We start from the raw sequence: 22,883 nt of genomic DNA, 5'->3' as shown, positions 1-22,883 counted from the left end.
TAAGGCTTTCTTTCCAATTTATATTTGCCAATGTATAATTATAAGGACTCAATAAGTAACATAGGCTTCAAAATGTCATACAGATCAGGCTCTCAAGTGTCTGGAAAACTAACAGTTACATTAAATACAATACTGGAGTTGGTCACGTCAGTCAAAACAATAATTGACAACTTTTTTGAATTGTTTCATTTGGAGCAGAAAAAAATTTGACCTTCTACAATGGAGGGAGGGATTTGCTACTTTATATTATTATTATCACACTGAAAAATGACTTCTGAAGACACCTCGTGGACTCCAGTTATTTATATTTATATCAATCGAATTACAAATTATTATTGATGAACGTAATCGTTGGTTGCAATTCCAAATTCTCACTGCTCGAGGAATGTGGTACAAGTAGCCTTTAATTCGAACAACACCAACTATACGAATCATTTCCATAAACCATTTCTCGAATCTTAAGCTTAAAAAGAACATGGTCACGCTGACTCGAGTCGTTTCCAGGAAGTAGTTCCGACCGTCGGCTGTGATTGGCTGACTCGCGTTCGCGACCGGTGACAAACATCCCAAACCACAGCTGCGTCTCGTGAAACCTTTGTGTCGCTCGGGAGGAACGGCGAGGCGCGTGTCGCCTAGCAACCGATGTCACCACAGCGCCGTGGCGGAACGAGGCGGGTCGCTGCCACTGCACCTTTTGTGTCGTTATCTTTTTATTAGAAGTTTTGATTATAAAAAAAACACATCATCACTCGAGATGATAATAAACGGGGGGGGGGGGGGGGGGGGGGGGGGGGGGGGGGGGGTGTCGTGGCTGGCAACGCCTCCGTGAATTCAACCACTTATCCCGGCGTCAGTGGCGTATGCGTGTTACGCAACGCGACGTGAATCCCCTCCTCCCTCCTCCCTCCTCCTCCCTCCGCTGCTGCGTAAACGGCGTAAAAAAAAGATCCAGAGCTCGTCACATCGCGCTCTCCGGTGATGCACGATCCCGTGGCTCTGCCCCCTGCGAGGCATGTCTTCTCCCCGCTACGCCGCCGCCGCCGCCGCTCCTGCTTTGTCGCGTGAAACCACCGCGCCGTCGACCCTCCCCAGCTGAACCGGCCTGCCCGCCCCCCCCCCCGTCCTCCCGCCCCCCCCGACCGCCCGGTCGTCGGTCCGGTGTTTGTCCGGCCCCACACCGCAGCAGCAGCAGCAGTCGCCCCGGCAGCTGTGCCCTTTGCTCCTGAGCGCGGCTCCCATCATGACCTCCTCCTCCTCTTCCTCCTCCTCCTCCTCCTCCTCTTCCTCCTCCGAAATTCGCTAATGGGATTCGCGGCCGCTCCGAGGTTTCCACAGCAACTGGCCGCCCGCTTCCATTCGGCCCCTCGATGAGGACGGGGACAGACACGCTCACCTAACACGGCTCCTCGCTGCGCGTCTCTGATCTTTCTTTCTTTTTTTTTATTGAGGGAGGGAGGGGGGGGGAGACTTGAGACCCGAGACGCGTCAAAGGTGAGTTGATTAAAGCTTGTGACGTTTTTTTTTTGTGTGTATTAAATCTCAGGATATTACAATTTATGTCAGAATCAACCGGCATGTGGGGGGGGGGGGGGGCGTCATACTGACTTGTGATTCATTGTTGCGCTGGGCCACTCGGTCAGTGCCACTCCGGTCTGTGCCAGGGCTACCGACGCACACACTTGTTTCATTTCAAATATATATGCATTTCAAAAATTCCAAAATCTTTGTCACGACCATGTATAGTCCGTGGAAGACGCATTAAATCGCGTGCGCACAGACAAATAACGCCAACAAATCCATGGAAATTCAAAATGGAGCTGTACCAGCACCTGTTTTGATCCATCAGGCCGCATATGCGCCGTGCGTGCAGCCTCAGCAGCCTCGTCGCCTGCTCGTCCCTGTTCCCATTCAAGAAAAATCCCCGTTTACGTGTCCGTTTGGTAAACACTGGCCTTGGGAATGCTCCTTTCTTTTTTTATTTTAATTCATTTACAAAAAAAATGAATTCCCTCCCCATCATGCACAGACGTTATCAATGGGACAGCTGTAGGCATGCTACCACCCCACCCCTTGTCTCTCCCTTTTTAAAGCAGCTTTGCTGACAACAACTGGTGTTTAATCCCGTGGAAATAGAATTTTAATTATGTGGCTAATCTATTTACAGTGGGGGGTTTTGTGGGGACTCTTCCAGCTAATTTCCATATGGCAGCGTGATTCAGGTTCGCTTTGATTTGATTTGAGGAAACGAAAACATACGGGGGAGCTCAACGTTGGAGCTCTAGCACTGGACAACGAGATACAATAGAAGACATCATGATAATGCAATAGCCTCATTTGATAAACACAAGCGTGAGGAAAAACATCCAAAATACATGTTTGGATCAGTGGTTCTTAAAGTGACCTGGGCTCAAAGCTGAGAGGGAATCAAAATGCACAATGTTGCCTTCCACATGGCTGTGAAAGATTGATGTCGGTCTTACAGCTTCTACCAAAAGACAATTTTCCCGATGGACCAATATACCAAGTGTTGTCTCGATTAATTGTTTAATCTGAAAAAAAAAAACGCTAATCACAGGTCCTCGGAGCGCAAGGTTACATCTTCATTACATCGTCTTTTGGGGTCAGAATCCCCAAATGTTCCGTTTACTCTCATAAAAGACAAAGAAAATATTCCCATTGAGACATTAAAGATAGTCCGTTATCAAAAATGTTGCTGGTCCGACCATTGACCTTCCGATTAATCAAGTCATTGTTGTAGCTGTGGGTTTAAATGTAGAACAGGCTCCAAGGTACATGGGCAAAGATTGAATATTCCCCTTAAATCTATATTTAATATCATGTAAATCACAAAGAGACGCTTGTCTGTGCGCGTGGCTCCTCTGACATGAAACAGCCCTTGTGTGCGTCCTCTTTCAGAGAATCCATCATGCTGTAGCAGCCGTTTCTCATAGTCTGGAGCATTTCAGCCTCCAGTGAAAGACGGACAGAGAACGGAAGTGTGTTTTGTCAGCTGAATGCCACGATCCCCCATCTCTTCCTCCTCCTCCTCCTCCTCTCACGTGTCCTCTGTGTGTTTGTCACTGAGAAAGACGGACACATGAGAACGTGAAACAGCTTGAGACAGGCTCAGGATTCCTACGGTGTGTGTGTAGGGTTAACAAAAGATTCAGGGAGATCTGATCATGGCACTGACACGACTCCGATTGGTCGACTTGATAGTGACATTAAGTGACATTATTGTCTTTTCTTTGGCCCTTTTTGTTTTTAAATCAACTGCCCATTCTCTCTTTCTCTCTCTCTCTGACACAGGCTATATATATATATATATATATATATATATATATATATATATATATATATATATATATATATATATAGATGATTTGTGTATTAAACATGTATGCGGACTGCATTGTTCCATGTTGTCATCCAGCGAATGGCAAGAGGAAGACAGTGATGCTAATGTGCACATTTCCTTTCATTTTGATCTTGAGGGAGCCATCATTGCTCCTCCTCCCTCGCCTCGCCTCCCCTCCCCTGGGCAAACTGTAATTTTCCCATTTGACTGAAACATTGGCTCCAACTCCCTCACTCTCTGCAGCGCAGTGGCAACTGTTACCGTCTGTTGTGACTCAGTGAGGTTTGTCGACGCCAAACGTGCTCACGTGCCTTAACCAGATCTGTACAGCAAGTCTGCTCCGCTTCAGATGGAGGTTTGCAAACGTTGATCAAGCATTGAATGTATGGAGAGAGAGAGAGAGAGAGAGAGAGAGAAGAAAAAAACACGTGCAATTTCATAGTTGGGAACTTTTAACTTGGACATGATCCTTGAATTTAAGTTGCACATAAATGCAGCAGAATCCAGGATCGTCTGCCATTTGGCAACTAGTTGTTGCAACAAATTGCCACATTTAGAGTATGGGTCTTTATCATCTAAGCTCATTGCTTTTTCGATTTCTATTATACGACACAATTAGTAATGTTGAATTCAAGTCTGTCTTGATACAGCACTTGTGTGTTAACCCCTAATTCTAACCTTTGGCAAAAAGGGTACTAATATGCTAGAAGGCTGCGAGACTGGATATAGGTCATGTGCATGTGTCAATACTATTATGCTGATGTCAACAAGGTTTTTATAATTACTGATGATTTGACCATGAGTAATGTCTGTAACAAAATGTCATCATGACCAATCCAGAAGTTTTTGAAATATTTCAGTCTGGACCAAAGTGACGGACTGATTTAACAGGCAGAGCTGCCGTCCCCATAACCATGCTGCTGGTATTTATTTATAAAAGATTGTAACTGTGGTAGATATCCACTTGATCTGACCTGCTTAACCCTTAAAGGGAAATGAGTTTCATCTGAAGTTTATGATAAACAGGATCTCTTGAAGCTGCTTTCAGACATGCACTGAAGTCTGGACATTGTCCTGAACTTTTCTCACTTATATGTGAGGATGCAAATGTTCCTTGGGAAATTGTTGAATGGGCCCCATGTGAGAATACAGCAGGAAAATCTCCGGGGGGAGATGCTGCTGTTGTGAACGTGTCTGACTCGGACAATCTCCTGCTGCGTTCTCCGTAGGTGAACGGCACATTTTCCGGACATTTGTCCAGAGTTCATGTCCGAAAACAGCTTTTCCGGTCGGGGCGGAAAGGAGGAGCAATTGACGTGACCAAAAACTGTCTCAGTGTACACATGGGCGTGTAAATGTTGTTGCATTCCTTTTAATATTAGGAATCAGTTTAATTTTAGAATCAGTTTCCCAATGACCGTGTATTTCCCAAGGCAGATTGCAGCACACGCACTGGTGACACATGATGAAAATATTGGCCTGATGTGATGCCGTTTAGTTCACCTGGAAGGTGTCAGGACTTGCCTGCTTTACTAACTGACGTTCCTCTCTGGCGCGAAGATCTCTCGTCCCTTTACCCCTTCTCCTGTCTCCACCGTGTGTTCGCCGCCTCATGTGCCGTGTTGGTTTTTATAGATTATTTTGCACGGTGGATGTTGCTCTCGAGGCTCTGAGGTGCATTCCACACAGAGAACGGCCGTTGAACGAAAGCCTCTATTTGTCCCGATTCAACTGGTTTTAGCCTTTTGGTTAAAGGTGAATTTTAGCTGTCCCCATCCTTTTTTGCACAGTTACCCCGGTTACAGGTGTCTCTGGCAAGGTGCCCGTGTCGCCCCTGCACCTCGGGGAATCCAGTTATCATTTACAAACGTGTCCGTCTAAACACAACCTCTGTCGCTAATCTTCAGAACAGTTGTTCCTGTTAACCCAGCAACACCGCAGCTACCTGTTGCAGTTCACTGCAGGACAGCGAGTCACTCAGGAGCTGGACTCAATACCGTTCATGATCTGGTTTTGGACGGGACACAATGTTGTCGGGTGGATACCGTGATGAAGAGGACGGTGGAGTTTGACAGCTGACGTTATTGGCGGCGCTTACTCTGGCTCGCTGATGGCGACACGAAAGAAAGGTCACCGAAACTAACGTTGACGTTACCTCCGCATGCACAGCACCACATAGTTGCGTTAACTTCCCTTTTCTTTAAATGCCAGTGTGTTTTATTAGATGTTTTTTTTTCTCCCGGCAGTTTGACTAGCTGTCTAGTTCTCTCTGGATTACGACGTTTAATTCATTTGTAGTCTTATTTGCGTCACGATAAATAGGGCTACAAATGTTTCTTTTGTCATTTTTTTCCCCCTAACGAAATTAAGGCACAGCTGTACTTCACATAATCAACGAGCCTCTGTTGTATCACGTTGAATACTGCCTCATTTATTTATTTATTACAGCACTTTCTATGAAAGAAAACTTTCAATATCCATTCATACATGTGGTATTTTTAAATTTACAATTCAAGTGATTTATTATAAATACCATGACCATAATGCCAGATGGAAAACAGATCGGTTTTCTTTTCTTTTTAGAAAAATGGAATTTTCATTAATATCCTGGGAAAACCAGATAAAAAGAAGCGTCTTTGTTACCCCCCTCCTCATCTCTCTCCTCGCTTCCTTCCTCCCATCCTGGCCTCCCACTGCTCAGGTGCCTGTTCTTGTTGCAGTCTCTGGCAGTCGCAGCGGTGCGGCGCAATCTGGTTTTCCCACATTCCTCCGCGCTCCGCTCGGATGGAGCGACTCACGAGCAATTGAAATCTCTCTTCATCTCGCTCTCCTTTAGTTTTTTTAAAACATTTTTTATTTCTCGCCTCCTAATATTTTCCTCAGACTTTGCAGCATCTAATCTTTTTTTACTCATTGGGTCTATCTGTCAGTGTTGGAAGGACTCGCATGTTAGCACTTCTTGTTACGCGGGCACTTTGACACCATATTAGGGAAAAGGTGGGGGGCTCGGCTCAAGTGCTATGTGCTCTGTTGTTTACATATGCAGGCTCTGAGGCTCTCGAGCCGTATGCTGGTGCGAGTGCAGCGTCCCGAAGAAGAGAAGTGTTGGACGGTGTTTGCACTGTGACTCTCAAAGGACGTGAATTCTGCTCTCACTGTGACGGGCGTGTTTGCAGAGCCAGTTGTGGATCATTGCCTCCCTTCGTCAGTGTGTGCTTAAACGCGATGATGAAGTCTCTTTTTCCGATCCTGTTCTGACAAGCACTCGGCCTACTGACCTGTCCATGAGGGCGATATTAGCCGTGTCCAAACTGCTTATACTATAGAGTAGTTAAAGTATTAAATAGTAAGTAGAAGGAGAGTGAATTGGTATTCATATAAAAATGTGTTGCTTTTCTGGGACTTACAATATAGCAAGTTTAATATTTTGGGGGTTTTGCATGCTGGACAAAACAATACATATGAAGACATTCTTTAGAAAATTGTGATGGGCATTTTTCACTGTTTTATAGATGCTCACAGCCATAATTCATCTTGATGAAATCAACACCGCTGCAGTAACCGCCATAAAATCTAAATACATTAACCTCAGTAATATCAAATGATTTAAAAATCAGTCTATTCTCCAGACTGTTCATTATTAATGTTCTAATCTAAATGTCTGTCAATTCCAGTGTGGTCATTAAGAGAGCGACTTTGCAGGGATATTTTTAGGCATTCGGCGTCAGTTGTAAGCGCTGATGAGCATGCGAGCGGTAGTTAGTTGTTAATGCCCGTCACTTGTTGCTGCGTCTGTTGTATTTCGTTACTCTGGCAAATGCCTCCGAGACTCCTAATTTGACGTACTGCGATAACTGTGCATAACTTATTTAATGATTAACTCTGACTCCCTCACCTCTTCTAAAGCACCGTACTTCCACTGTGGAACTGATGCGAGTTGCGGTCGCGAAGCAGAACTGAATGGGGAAGCTCTGGGTCAGTAACGGCAGAAGTCAGGATTGTGGCCCATAAATAACCTTTTATCAGCTGGTGTGGATCGATCTGACAGTAAGTTGACAGTTCCTCTTAATGTAGCCAGTGGTAGAACTGCACTTACAGACATTGCAGTTTGATGCTTCAAGGGAAAATTCCATCTCAAAATGCAGTATTTTTTTGGGGGGGGGGCTCCGATTCAAGCGACCGAGTATCAGTTTGTTTGCGTATATTGACTACGTGGGCTGCTAAATATATCTGTTGCATAAGTGCCTCCATTATGGCTTTAAATCTGCCAAGGCTGCAATCCATTGTGCTGCGCTCCCGCTTTCATCATGTTCTATTCCTCACATATCTGGGGCTTCACCCTGATCACCATTGAGCTGGTAGATGCACGAGGTACGAGCCGTGCCAAATCAGTTTACCGGTCACACAGTTCACCCGCTCCTGTCCGCCTTTTTTTCCCGCAGGCCTATCTCTGGGTGACTCAGTGTTGCGCCATGGGAAACGTTCACCCCCCAGTGAGCCAGATTTCATCCTGGCAGGAGTTGAATCAAGAGCTTGCATGACTGTACGTGTGCGCTCGAACATCTCTCGCGCACGTCCACGCGCACCCGGCAGCTCACGCGCCCCCGCACACCTCTCTCTCCGCAGTGGGATCCTTCCGTATCTTTGAGAATCCCCATACCTGTGTAATTATGTTCTGCTTGCGCGTTACACTTAAAACACCCACTAAGCCTCAGCTGTCCGCGCAGCACACAACAACCACCTCCTACACGCTCCTTTTCCCAGCCACCGCCGGCTCCTGTCTCCTCGTCTGTGTGTAACCTTTCCCCGCTCTGTTTCGATCCGACTCGCACCAGTGTGTTGGAAAGCACTTGCATGGATACACGCATGTGTTGGAAAAAAAGGGGATGTGAAACGCAACTGTGGTTGAGTGTCAGTGGGCGACAGGGCCTTGTTTCCCAAAGAGACCAAGGAACAGCTGCTCACACACATCAACACACACGCACACACACACACGCGCGCACACGTCGACTACACATATGGTGAATACACTCTGTCTGGAACTGAGACTCTATTCTCAAAGGAGCAAGGCTGATTCGTGTGCGTGTGTGTGCGTGCGTGTGTGTGCGTGCGTGCGTGCGTGTGTGTGTGTGTGTGTGTGTGTGTGTGTGTGTGTGTGTGTGTGTGTGTGTGTGTGTGTGTGTGTGTGTGTGTGTGTGTGTGTGTGTGTGTGTGTGTGTGTGTGTGTGTGTGTGTGTGTGTGTGTGTGTGTGAGGGTGTTTCAGCTGGCCTGAAGTAGCCAGTCCCGCAGTGAGTCACTCTACCGGGCCTCGGGGGGGGGGGGGATCGCACTCGGTGTGCGGACACGGCACTCCAGCTTTCTGTGGCCGCACTTCACTGTCTGAGCATTTTGTCTTTGTCTGCGCTCTCCATGACAGTGCGCTCTTGACTTGTTGCATTTATCTGGCCACAATAGACGCGTTGGGCATCGGGGTGGAAAGGAGGCAGCGACGTTACGCAGTAATTATCTGTCGGAAGACAGAGCAGTTTGTCTTTGTCAGTTCACCAGCACTAAAGCTCCTTTGTTCGAGGGCTTTGTTTTCCTTCGTAGATGCGTATTGATTCAGAAGCAGATTGAATCAACGGATAGGAGCGACCTTGAATGTATGCGCGTTGACCGTTTCAAGGTGTCCCGTTCTCAGAGCATTTGCGTGCTGAGTGGTTCCGACTGAACCTGGAACCGCTCCAAGGACTGGACGAGGAAGGCAAACATGAATGTGAGGATGGTTTCGGTTAAGAAAGGCCAATGAATAGAAACTGAATCGGCGTCGGTTCCTGTTCCTGAATGAATTGGAGTTATTTTAAACGGCTTTAAAAACAATTGTATGGATGAATTGGGGTGAGGTGTGTGTGGTTCAAACCAAATTTGAACTCTGATAAGAGTTTATAAGTAGACTGACATCTGAATGTCTGTGAGCCGAGCGGATTTGTGGGTTTTACATGAAGGCAGAGGTTAGTTGAGGCTCCAAAATAATCATTCAATAAACATAGACAGTTTTTGACTTGGGAAGGATGGGATTTTGCTACAAATTGTTTGAATGCTGCCACTGATGATTATTTTTGTTGATGTCTAAAAATGTCTGGCCAACACTTCAAAAGTCCAAAGATAATTAAATCACATTGACATAAAAGAGAGAAAATGCTGCAAATTGTCACACTGGAGAAGTTAAAGCTATGTTTTTCGTACGATCGGATTATTTCATCAATTATCCTGATTATTATAATAGTTGGCATTTATTTTCTATTTTTCTAATCATTGCTGTCCACATAAAGATGATAACAACCCAAACAAGGCCTTGCTTTCATCCACTGGGACTTTCAAGTATTTCACCGATACTCATCGCTCGCTCTCGTCCCAGGTCTGCACATGGGGGCGGGCAAGAGCAAGCCCAAGGAGCCGGGCCAGCGCTCGATGAGCCTGGACGGCACCATCGGCACAGGCTCCGACAGCGGGCGCTTCCACCACCTGGGCCCCGCCCAGCAGACCCAAACCCCCAACCGGAGCCCCGCGGTCGGGACGGGCAGGCGGGGGCATCAGGGGCACCAGCACGCCCCGACAAACACTCCCGAGCTGGCTCTCTTCGGGGGCGTGGACCACATGGGCACCATCACCTCACCTCAGAGGGGACCTCTGTCAGGTAGGGAGCACGTGAGATCGGTAAAGTGCGGAGCTGCTCATTTAACATAAATGCTGCTGGAAACTAGAGTTTGACACTTCGAATAGTTCCATTTCATCAGCAGTTCCACATTATGGGAAATAAGATTGCTCTCTGCCTGAGAGTTCATGTGCTTACAAATCTGTGTAAAAACTGAAGCGTGACAACAGATATTTTACTTCATCTTTTTTTTTTTTTGAAGACAGGCTTGTTTTTTTCGCCCATTTCCAGTCTTTCTGCTGAGCTAACAATTCCCTCGCTCCAGATTTATATATTATATTTAACGCACAGAAGTGTTATCTTCTCATCTAACCATGGGCAAGAAAGGTTATTTCCAAGATTGTTGAACTACTTCTTTAAATTTGAATTACAAATTATCACCATAGTCATCATTACTCATCTCTGAGTAAACCCACGGACTTGTGTAGTTTCAAAAATGTCTTTTCGGGGAAAATAAAGGTTCACAGTGAGTCAGTTTTTCCACACCATCAGCCTCAAAACCTTTGAAGTTCGTGTCAGACTGACTAGATTTTACTTGACATTAAGCTGTAATGTGTCTAGACGTGGCCAGATGGTTCGGTTAATGTCGCCCCATTCAGGGATCGGAGGGACTCGCCGGGGCCGCCTCCTCCTGCCGTGCATCTAATGACCCGATCGATGATCAGCTGGAGAGTTCCCGGGTTTAGATCAAAGGTTCATTAAAAAGGAAGGGGGTAGAAAGCTAAACAGAAAATGAAAACCACCGATATGATGGCTTTGTCCTTCACGGGCGATCGGTCACAAGCAAGACTTGTAGTCGATATTTCTCATTAGGGTTTGGCAAATTGTTTCATACTGATATGGAGCAGAGGCGAAATCGATTTATAGTTTTTACAGTGGGTGGAGCGAATTATTATCCAGGACCAGACTTGCATTCTGAAAGCTGGATTGTGGAAGTTAAATGTGAGTAGGGCACAAAGGGAAGTCTCAAATTACATTGTTCCCTAAATATGTATTTATTTGTGTGTGTGTGTGTGTGTGTGTGTGTGTGTGTGTGTGTGTGTGTGTGTGTGTGTGTGTGTGTGTGTGTGTGTGTGTGTGTGCGTGTGCGTGTGCGCGTGTGTGTGGTTCCTGCAGGAGGTGTCACTACATTTGTGGCTCTGTATGACTATGAGTCACGGACAGCGTCTGATCTGACCTTCCGGAAAGGCGACAGGCTGCAGATTGTCAACAACACGTAAGATTCAAGTCATCTGTCTCTCTCTCTCTCTCTCTCTCTCTCTGTCTCTCTCTGATGCCAGGACTTCACAAAAATCTTAATGAAAGGATTTGTTTACACACGTGAGCGTGCACAATCGTGTCCATGAATGAACACAGTCAGTCAGCAGCTGTGGAATAGTCCAGAAGACGGAGTCTGATGCTTCCCATCTGTTGACTAAAGCAGAACAGCACTTTGCAAACACATCGCAGGGAGACTGTCGTCATCACGGTCTCTGGGACGATAACGTGGCAAGATTTCCACTCACATTCCTGAAGGGACAGAACATAGATTTCAAATGCTGCAGCCTAATTCACACACACACACACACACACACACGCACACACACGCAAATCAGAACAATGGTGGTTTTTATCTTTTCCTTTGCACTCTTTCCATAACTTCCTGCCATAAGTCTGGTCTGCTGTTCTTTATACATATAAATATATATATATATATATAGTCCGGCACTACATAGAAGGGCTTAAAAAATGATATAATATAATAATGAATATTGCAAAATGAAACCGCACATCTACAACCGTTTTTATATCTTTTAAAAAAAAAATGCAACAATGAATTGGAATCAGTAACAGTGTTCCCATGCGCGTATGAAGTGAGCCCGTAAATCCCACATGATTTGACGAGTTGATCATTAATGCAAAGTAAATACGAGACGCTTGTATTGTAGAATTTCTGATCTAACGTTAAACTTTTTAAGAACCGCTGCGGTTTGTGCAGCCCACACTGTGCAGTCCCACGGCACGTCCCGCTCCTCTGCTTTTCTGTCTGTGCCGCGCCGCTCGCCCTGCTGTGTCTCCTTGCCGTGTTTTGATGTGTCTGCTGTGTCTGTTATCTCTCCCCCTCTCTTTCTTTCTCATGCTTCATGGTTTCTCCTAGGAAAAAGTACAGCTTCAGGTCAGTAATACTTAATGCAATATAAAAAGGAAATAAAAGATCTTGTGCAACCTTTTGTTCACAGTCCCTTTGCCGCTGCACGGATTTGGTCTGGTCAAGCTTGTTGTGCAACTGAGATGAATTGGTGAATACGGGAAATATATGGAGGGATTTGATGCACTAATAAATCTGGATATAAAGTTCAAGGCCTAAAATGTAAAGTGGGGGGCTAAAGTGGAATCAAAGGTTGCCTATGTCTGTCCCTTTCCTCTCTGAACAATGTGCTATTCGTCACATCACTGTGCACTGGGGTGTGAAGATTTTTTTTTCATTTCTCCTTTTTTGTATAGAACATTATAGGCTACTTGATTCAACTTTTAAAAAAAATTCAGATTCAGGCTCTCTCACTTAACCTGCTTTCAGACATGCACGGAAGTCTGGACATTTTGGTGGGAGGGGCCGTATGTGAGAATGCATATGTCGCCGGGGATATTTTCCAGAACTCATCCTTTCAGTCCCTTTTGTAAAATTCCCAGATAATGTTTGAGTGAGCCCATGTGAAAATACAGCAGGAAAATCTCTGGAAAGATTCATGGCGATTCATGTGCGCTCCACCCAGGCGCCACCCCTCGCCTGAACGTTACAGACATCATCCTGCCGTTGTGAACGCGTCTGGCTCGGACAATGTCCTGCTGCGTTTGTCATATGTGCACGGCAAACTCCGGAAAATGCCCAGTCTCAATTTCGCAGAGTTCATGTCTGAAAGCAGCTATTTTTCTTAGTGGCAACAAATCCAGTGAAAAGAAAAAAGAAAAAAAAACTGTGGATTGATGAGTGTTGTTGTTTAGCCAATATATGTCTTATTCCCCTGTCCCGCAGTCTTTTGTTTTTGTCTTAAAAAAGAATATTTTGGGGGGGAGGGTTCAAATATTTGCATCTTTAGTAGGAACCGGTTGGCTCGGGACTGAATTCCACTGACGGGATACGAACGTCAGCAAGTAGCAGAGTATTCCCTGGTTTTGGTCTTTTCATGGAATTTGTCGACAGTAAAGAGAGAAAATAATAAGAAAAAACAACAGTGTTATGTTTTTTTTGAATTCTTCTATTTTAACGTCATCTGTCTGAAACCAGAAGATCATTAAACCAAGACATTTTAAGAGTTGCAGTCAGTTTTCTGTTTGTTGTTGACTGTCATGCTCTCTCTCTCTCTCTCTCTCTCTGTCTCTCTCTGTCTCTCTCTCTCTCTCTCTCTCTGTCTCTGTCTCTCTCTGTCTCTCTCTCTCTCTGTCTCTCTCTCTGTCTCTCTCGGTCTCTCTCTCTGTCTCTCTCTCTGTCTCTCTCTCTCTCTCTGTCTCTCTCTCTCTGTCTCTGTCTCTCTCTGTCTCTCTCTCTGTCTCTCTCGGTCTCTCTCTCTGTCTCTCTCGGTCTCTCTCTCTGTCTCTCTCTCTGTCTCTCTCTCTCTCTCTGTCTCTCTCTCTCTGTCTCTCTCTCTGTCTCTCTCTCTGTCTCTCTCTCTCTCTCTCTGTCTCTCTCTCTCTGTCTCTCTCTCTGTCTCTCTCTCTCTCTCTCTGTCTCTCTCTCTCTGTCTCTCTCTCTGTCTCTCTCTGTCTCTCTCTCTCTCTCTCTCTCTCTCGCTCTCTGTCTCTGTCTCTCTCTCTCTCTCTCTCTCTCTGTCTCTGTCTCTCTGTCTCTCTCTCTCTCTCTCTCTCTCGCTCTCTCTCTCTGTCTCTCTCTCTCTCTCTCTCTCTCTGTCTCTCTCTCTCTCTCTCTCTCTCTCTGTCACAGAGAAGGGGACTGGTGGCTCGCTCGCTCGCTAACGACAGGCGAGAGTGGTTATATCCCCAGCAACTATGTGGCTCCGTCCGACTCCATCCAAGCAGAAGAGTACATTACCCCGTCCTTGTTTCACTGTTGCAGTTTGCCGTGTAGTTTTTTGTCCTTCCCTACAGCGATTCTCCTAAATTCATTTTTCAGTGCAAAACAAATGTAGTTGAACTCTCTTTGCGTTGTGACAATGCTCAGATAGCAAGACTCCCTCCACAAGCTAATATAAAGAATACAGAGACACTATTATCACCTATATACCATACTATATATATATATATATATATTATACTATATAATATATATATGTATACAGTTGTCTAAATTTCAGTTGTAGCTTCTCGCTGATCTTATTCTCCCTGGCCCACTTTCGCAGGTGGTATTTTGGGAAGATCACCCGGCGGGACTCGGAGAGGCTCCTTCTGAACCTACAGAACAGACGAGGAACCTTCTTGGTGCGGGAGAGCGAGACCACTAAAGGTGAGACGTCCGCATCCCTGCAGAGGCTCCACTTGTAAACGACATGGTCCTCTGAATTGTTTCTCTGTAGGGTCTCGTTTTGTCAGCGCAAGCAAGTAGAAAGAAGATTCTGTCCCTTCAAAACATAATTAAGAAGAAACGGAAATCTTTATTTTCGCTCTCAACGGAAGTCGTGACATTCTCTCGGTGTCCCTGGAGCTCACTCCGTGCAGCGGATCCCGCTTTGAAATGAGTTCTTCGGGGACTCGATCTAAGAGGCAGAAGCCCTATAATTAAGTGATTTTGTTAACTTTCACACGGGCCTGTGGCGCCGTAATCTGTGCTTTCTGTGTTTGTGGCAGAGATCGTACATCTTTCTCTGAAAGTCTGGAGTGAGATCTGGTCCCTGCGACATAGGTGGACTCTGTTCAGGGGTTGTTTTGGAGGTGGTGTGTGTGCAAGGGGGAGAAAAGGAGGGGAGTGGATTGGGGCTTGTGAATGGATAGGGGTGAATCACTCTGCCAGAACTAGGTCAACCTAGGAGGGTGCTGGATTTCTCCCCGGCTTTAAGTCTTTCCTCTCTCAACACACACACACACACACACACACACAAACTCACATACATGCTGAGAGAGGGCAGGAGAGGCATACTGAGTGGGTCGAACAGTAAAGGGGGAGACGCTGAGGACCGTGGGAGGAGCTCGGGCAGTGAGGGCTTCAGAGTGCGTCTGGTATTGGATGTCAAATGTGAGGCTCACAGTGTGACAGATGAGCAAGAGCCTGCCGGCCATGTGGCGTATGAAGTGTACGTATCATGTTAGACTGCAGGACACATCTGATCATTTGCACAGCTCAGGGATACAAGAACAAAAGTCCTGACCCACTTACTGCTCTCTAATCATGGAGGTGGGGGGGGGGGGGGGGGGGGGGGGGGGTGCTTTTCTCAGATCTGTTTGTGGTCGTCATCTAATGAGGATAAAATGCCATGAAATGATTTAAATGTTAGAGTTATTGTGTCCATACATAGTGTTTAATTTAAGCTGTCAACACTGCCTCTTTGCATGGAAGTCATAGATTGGTGGTTAAGCTGCTGGAATAGTATTGTGTGTGTATATATATATATATATATATATGTATATATATATATACTGTGAGTTCAGTGGATGAAATCTGTGAGAGGCGTTTGTGTTAACAACACAGGATTTTCTTTTTGTCGAGGGAAGATTAATGATCATCAGTCAGCAAAAGACAATTGATTTTATGTTTTCAGGTTCTCTGTCGTATGTGCATGTGTCCCATTCTTTACTTTCTAATTTGGAACGAACGTTCACCTGGACTCAAGGATGAGCTCATTAGAAATTGCTGGTCAAAGGTCAAGGTTACTGACCTCACAAAACATGTTTTTTTGTGTGTGTGTGTGGGGGGGGGGGGGGGGCATAACTCTGAATCCACACCCTTATTATGATCAAATTTCACTCAATGTCTAGAAGGATAAAATTATGAAGTGATGACATGCTATATCCAGAAAGGTCAAAGGTCAACTTCAATGTGACACCGTAATGTTCTGATAAAACACCTTTTTAGCAATTATTCAAGGTCAAAACTAATAAGGTGTCATTTGACCATTTTTCCGGAAATTTGACTTTGGTTGGTGAAGTTCAGTAATACTGGTTCATTTTCCTTTGCTCTTTACCATCTCTGTGTGAGGCTTAGCTTTACTTTGACTTTGAAATCGCTGTTCAAATCAAATGAATTAAACTTGGTCAAATCAGACCTCACTCGGCAGTGCGCCATGTACAGGGACACGACGGCTCAGCTGAATTTCCAGGGGCCCTCAGGGGCCAAAGGGGGCGAACAGCTGCTTAGGAAACTCCAGAGAGCAGCTGTCACACAGGCCCAGATTCGCCTGCTTTTATTGTCCTAACCTGTCCGTGTCTGTCGTCTCTGCCTCGTTCGCAGGGGCATATTGCCTGTCAGTGCTGGATTATGACAACACCAAAGGCCTGAACGTTAAGCATTACAAGATCAGGAAGCTCGACAGCGGCGGTTTCTACATCACCTCCCGCACCCAGTTCACCAGCCTACAGCAGCTAGTCTTCCACTACCGCAGTGAGTAATCCCACGCGTGCTTTCCCACGGCTAAGAGGTGTCAGTTCAACCTTTTCTTTTTTTCTTTTTTTTTTTTACAATGCTCTTAACCTTGCCCTTTCCCTTTTATTCTCTTCCTCTTTCAGAGCACTCCGACGGGCTGTGTCATGCTCTGTCGGACGTGTGTCCGGTGGCCAAACCTCAGACTCAGGGACTGGCCAGGGACGCCTGGGAGATCCCCCGAGAATCCCTCCGCCTCGACCTCAAACTGGGACAGGGCTGCTTCGGAGAAGTCTGGATGGGTTAGTACCACACACCATGAATTAAACGAATCCCTCTAACAGGGTGTTCACGGAATGCACTAACTCTGAGGATGGATTGCTTTCTTCTGATACCAGTCTCCTGTCTGTCGGTTAAATAAAAGGCTAAAATCGGATCTGCACAAAGTCCCGAAACAGTAAAATGGTTTTGTCCAACAGTTACAAAATTAGGTGGCTACCAAGAGCTTTTTTAAACAAGTCCTACTCTGAAATTATAACGCTGTGCTTCCCGACAGGTACGTGGAATGGCACAACGCGAGTGGCCATCAAAACCCTGAAGACCGGCACCATGTCTCCGGAGGCCTTCCTCCAGGAGGCACAGGTCATGAAGAAGCTGAGGCACGAGAAGCTGGTGCAGCTGTACGCCGTGGTGTCCGAGGAACCCATCTACATCGTGACCGAGTACATGAGCCAAGGTAGCGCAGGACAAAGTGGTGCCAGAATATTTGTTTTGGTGTTAAAAACAAATGTGTGTGTGTGTGTGTGTGTGTGTGTGTAGCTGCATCACACTGTGAAGTACTGAAAGTAGATAATCTAATTCTGGCCCTGCACTCACAGGTAGCTTATTGGACTTCCTTAAAGGAGAAGCAGGAAAGATGCTTCGCCTGCCTCAGCTGGTAGACATGGCTGCTCAGGTAATATTATACAAGTGTGCATCACATTATGGTTTGTTGTGCTCTACCTCCATATAACCCACCCAGAATTCACACACATACAAAAAACCTTTATATAATCTGAAAAAGAAAGCCGCGTCCCAATTCAAGGAGCCACATCCTTCGGAGGTCGGGGTCTTTGCGGCCGACCAAAGGCCAAACTGAACAGATTTGCGAGCTACTGTTGCCAAACGGTATGAGAAAGTTTGTCACCGGTGTGCGCAATGAATCCGGAGATTTATTTGGGCCAGGGCGGATCCACCCGTGTGGATCCTTCATTGCTCTGAAAGGGGAAGGACGCATTTGAAAGGCGGCTTCGAAGTGGGACAGCCGAGGCGCGCCGCTGTGATGCAATCTGTCTTCAAATGCAGCTTCCAAAAGGAGGCGGGCCCTGAATGGGGACGGGACACAGCGAATATATGTTGATGTACCTTTTAAATATCTGGATTTTCCAATATCCCTACCCTTGATCTGCGCAGATCGCTGCGGGCATGGCCTATGTGGAGAGGATGAACTACGTGCACAGAGATCTGCGTGCTGCCAACATCCTGGTGGGAGACAGCCTGGTGTGCAAGGTGGCTGACTTTGGTCTGGCAAGACTCATCGAGGACAACGAGTACACAGCGAGACAGGGTGAGTCCACGCTGCCTCCGACGAGACACATGGGAGGAAATCGTCTACTCTTAAACAAGTCAGAGAGAAGTTTAGGTTTAGTTACTGGTGAAAATAATGAAGGAATGGGAAAGGTGTGTTCTGAAATTTAGGCATATTTATTCATATTTCTTTGATCCCTCAGGAGCCAAGTTTCCAATCAAATGGACGGCACCGGAGGCAGCTCTGTACGGCCGCTTCACCATCAAGTCAGACGTCTGGTCCTTTGGTGTGCTGCTCACAGAGCTGGCAACTAAAGGCAGAGTCCCCTATCCAGGTAAAGCCTCCACTAACCAACAAAGACTTGCATAATGTTCTCAAACAAGTGGCCCCTTGACAGAACATGCTCAAACAGCCACGTTGCATGACAATAATCAGTCGATTAACGGCTAAGTGGTTCGACAGAAAATCAGTCTTCGCTTTTTTTAAGCAAAGATTCTATGGATCCAGTTTGTTCCAGCTCTTCCTTATCTCATGTGATCGCAGGCCGATTTTTGGCGTTTTAAAGAAAAGTTTGTCAAAGAAAATGAGCAGTGAAGACATGATGTTGTGCTCTGGGATATTTATTTTCTGATAGTTTGTAGACCAAAAAAAATTAATGCTCAATAATTGATTATGAAACCGGTTATTAGTTGCAGTGTCTGAAAATGATACAACTATAGAACGGAAATCCAAAAAAATCATGATTTAAGACATCCATTTTTGCTACAAACCCAATATTCTTTTTTTTAAGGCGGTGTTTTCTTTTCATCCATCAGATTAGCCGCATTCAAGTGAATGATTTCATTTTGAGGAGTAGGCTCCATGGATTTCTCTAAATTTCCTGTTGCTTTTGGCAGGAATGGTGAACCGCGAGGTGCTGGACCAGGTGGAGCGCGGCTACAGGATGCCCTGCCCGGCCGAGTGCCCCAGCTCCTTGCACGAGCTCATGCTCTCCTGCTGGAGGAAGGACCCGGAGGAGAGGCCTACGTTCGAGTACCTGCAGGGCTTCCTAGAGGACTACTTCACCTCCACAGAACCCCAGTATCAGCCCGGGGAGAACCTATAGAACCACCCACTGGAGGTGGGGCGGGGGGGGAGAACCTCAACACCGCACGATCTGCACTAACCGACCTCAGAGGAAACGCCTGTGAGAGGATCCGAGCCTGTGAAAGTCACGCGGGAGGAACTCGAGGTTCTTCTGTGGAAGCGAAAACAAAAAAAGCAAAAGCCCCGAGATAGCAACTGACGGCAATCGCCTCCGTGCTGTTGAGGAAGCGCTGCAGAAGAACCTGGAGAACCTCCTCCCTGAAATCACTCACTGTTTACTGTGAGCTCTCCCGTAGCTGTAAAAGGAGAACTCCTGCTGGACAAACTCTGGCTCTGATGTGGTGGGGGGTGGGGGGGGGGACCACACTTACAGACAAGAGCAAGAGGGAGCGAAGGAGCCTCCAGTCGAAGAGAGAGAAGGGAGGGGTATTTCAGTCGGCCATGAGCTGTTCAGCGACGCCTCCCTCCTTCCCTCTTCTGTCACGTCCCTCCTGTCGCCCTCGCCTGGAACCTTCTCCACCCGCAGAAGAGCACTGCCACCGGGGCTCAGGTGCCAAATGAGAAAGTCGAATCGCTCCGAAAAAATGTCCCTCATCTCCCTGCTGCCTCTCTCCTCTCTCTATTTCTGTCTGACTTTCAGTATCTCTCTCCAGTTTTCTCAAGTGCTGCTTCTTCACAGTGTGTCCGAATAACTCGGCTCTGGAGCGCTCTACTTTGCGTCTTTATTTATGTTTACTTTGGGGTAACATGCCCAAAGTACAAATAAACTTCTTTCTCTTTTTTTTTTTTTGTCTGTGATTATCAATAGGCAAGGTTGTGAGAACCACTATCACAGTAGTTCCAGGATAATTGTTCTTTACAGGCTGGTTCTGTTACACTGAAAAAAAAAATAAGATTTTTAGGCCTTTAGCGCCTTCATCTTTTTTTTCCCCGGCTGTTTTTTTCTTGACACATGCTGAACAGCCACTGTGACCTGCTGGATCCAACCCCGATGAGAAAAACTGATTTGGATTCTGTTAGTGTTTAAATCCCTGTTGTTGATTTGAACTGGAAACGTTGCAATGCAGATAATCAGCACTGTTGTGGTGGCGGCACTGGGCAGTATTAATAGTCACCAGCTCATTTCCTCGGGGGCACAAATGGCGTATCCAACATTTATGTGATCCACTAAAAGGCTGGTCCGGCTACCAAACCAATCATATTACTGTTTAATAATCCAACTCTGATCAAGATGGGGGGGGAGCCTGCTGTGTTCTGTGCCAAACGAATCACATTTCTTTACTGCTGTCTATGTATATACTGTTTTATTATCAATGGGCTTTCTTAGTTCTTCAACAGGCAAGTGTTTACTTCAAATTTATAATTACACTTTTCCATTTACACTTTTCCATTCCCCCAGTAAACGGCACGTGAGTCGAACGGGACAGACAAGCCCGTCACTGTTCGATGAAGGAATCAAAAGGTTTCCATTTTGCTTCACCGCTGTTACGACCATACGAATATGCAACCAGGCATCTCTAATGAAACTGTCAAACGTTGATCAGGTATAACCCTAATAAAACTGTTTATGACTTGCTATAAGAGTTGATTTTGAAACCAGTTAGCATGCTTTTGTGCCGTTCTTCTCTTTGACCATTGGCTGGGTTTGTATTTATGCTGTAATGTGCATCAACACGTGTTTGTTTCCTTTACTCGAGGCTCGGGCGAGGCGAGGGGATCATAGACAGACTTAGGAACACTTGTGCCATTGACTTATAATTTTTTTTTTAATATATATATCTTATCCACTGACTGCTGCCAGTTCTCGCTGTCATTCTGTACATACTGTAGCTCTCTAGGGTTGGTTTTTACATGTACGCCACTTTCAAATGGCATATTTATGTCCATCATCACACATTTCACAGTGGTTTAGTTTATGACGTAGTTGATACAGCAACAGTATATATGATTATAGAATTTTATTACCAACAAATAGGACTAAACCATCAATTATAATATGAGTCATGCAGCAATAAGAGAGAGGATAGCCCACGCCCATCAAAAACCCCAAAATGATTATCCACGAATAATGATGAACGATGACGGCTAATTGAATCAATAAGGTGGATGACTCTGAAACGCCATTGAAAAAGGAGTTTGGGCCATTAAACGATGTGACAAAACATTTGATGAAGTCAAAGATGTAAATAGTATCTAAAACAAACGACTGTGACGATCATGTAATTTGTTTTTTGTATAGTTTTTCTTCAATCGCACCTCCATGCGGAGGTTTTTACAGTGATGCGCGCCTGCTCCCGAAACGTTTTGATAATTAGACGCTCCTGTAAATGAGTCTTATGGAATGTTAAAAAAAAAATTTAAATGTTGGACTTAATGTGAAATCAGCCCCGTTTGAGATCTCTATCTGCAAAAAAAAGACCATTTAAAATTCGGCCAGGCACCTATAAGTGCTTTCCTCTTTTGAATTTTGGGAATTACCCGGTTTGCTCAGATGCACTGAACCGCCTGTAAGTCATTGGAGCAATGTGGAAGTTGACGGGCTCATGACAAGTATGAGTAGCCAAGGTCTTATTGTGCCATATTTAAGTGTCTCGGCCTTTTTTTTTTTGTTTTTTGTTTTTTGAAATCTATGCAGTTTTGGTCCGATATTCTTGCAATTCTACGGCCATTTTGTTCTTAAGTCAAAAAACCATGATCATAAACAGGTGTGAGCATTTTGTAAGGACTTCTTTTGTCTTTCTTTCTGGTGTAATGGGATTGAAAATGGGTATTGTGCCACTTTATGTTGATCTTATGTTGTGCAATAAATCATATTTCAAATGTGTTTCGATTCAGAGTGTGTGCTGATGTGTGTGTGCTGTCCATCCACCCGGAAAAATGTCCCCGTCACAATTTAGTGAAGCGACGCTGCACCACAAGTCGAGTGTGAGGAGAAGTGAGCATGAGACGAGAGGACCGTGGGTCATTTCAAAAGTCAAATTGAATATAGTGAGACGGGCTAAATATTGTGAAGGAAACTCTTACTGAAAACAGTGGATATTATAGCTGAAGGGGCAGTTGGAATATGTACACTCAAAAAAGTTGAAATGGTTAAAAAAATCACTCAAAGGAGAGGAGAAGGCTGAATGAAATGAAGTGGTCAAGTGCTCGAGCTCATATATAATTTGAGGTGTCGGCCCGAATCGTCAAAGCAGTCGGATCACGTAAGAACAGTGGAAGTCACGAGAGACGAGCTTCGTGATGATTGTTTTTTTTCTGTTGTGCAAACGTGAAGAGCTGAAACCTGAAAAGGGTTTTTAACAGTCTACTTCACTTGGCGAGATCAGGATGTGTGCATAGGAACAAGGGGGAAATGACTGAGACCAGGACTTAATCTTTACATCCTTTCCGATACATTACATTTTCATAAATGTAACTTTACTTACTAACATCCGGGTCACTGTGTCCGTTCACAGGACAGTCAATCGAGATCAAGTTGAGGATGTGACAAGTCATTCCCTTCTTCGCTCACGACAGCTGAGGTGTTTTTTGTCCACATGGGGGCAGTATTTGTTTGGAGTACCGAGGACACTGAGTGGAGGAGGAGGAGGAGGAGGAGGCCACGGACCAACAGCAGCAGATTGTAACCCACCTGCTCCACTAGACAACATTGACCTCTGCTATTCATTTGCA

The 22,883-nt window shown here is 45.6% G+C and overlaps 1 protein-coding gene across 2 annotated transcripts; it reads left to right on the top strand.

The window, feature by feature from the left end:
* The first annotated feature begins 855 nt into the window (after positions 1 to 855).
* On the top strand, positions 856 to 22,035 carry LOC118309134 (proto-oncogene tyrosine-protein kinase Src-like). 2 transcript variants are annotated; one of them, XM_035630887.2, is made up of 13 exons: positions 856 to 1,491; positions 9,757 to 10,035; positions 11,170 to 11,269; positions 12,191 to 12,208; positions 13,973 to 14,071; positions 14,388 to 14,491; positions 16,430 to 16,579; positions 16,705 to 16,860; positions 17,115 to 17,294; positions 17,437 to 17,513; positions 18,011 to 18,164; positions 18,328 to 18,459; positions 19,022 to 22,035. In XM_035630887.2, exons 2-13 carry the CDS (start codon positions 9,765 to 9,767, stop codon positions 19,228 to 19,230), a joined length of 1,650 nt encoding a protein of 549 aa, XP_035486780.1. In that variant the 5' UTR covers positions 856 to 1,491; positions 9,757 to 9,764; the 3' UTR covers positions 19,231 to 22,035. The 2 variants fall into 2 exon arrangements, with proteins under 2 accessions (XP_035486780.1, XP_047188734.1); XM_047332778.1 differs by lacking the exon at positions 12,191 to 12,208 and having other exon boundaries at positions 858 to 1,491.
* Positions 22,036 to 22,883: the final 848 nt, after the last annotated feature.

The sequence above is a fragment of the Scophthalmus maximus genome, chromosome 6 (genome assembly GCF_022379125.1).
Source record: "Scophthalmus maximus strain ysfricsl-2021 chromosome 6, ASM2237912v1, whole genome shotgun sequence".
In the NCBI taxonomy this organism is placed as follows: Eukaryota; Metazoa; Chordata; class Actinopteri; order Pleuronectiformes; family Scophthalmidae; genus Scophthalmus; species Scophthalmus maximus.
Note: the sequence above shows the minus strand (reverse complement) of the source record. Positions and strands in the feature narration are given on the sequence as shown.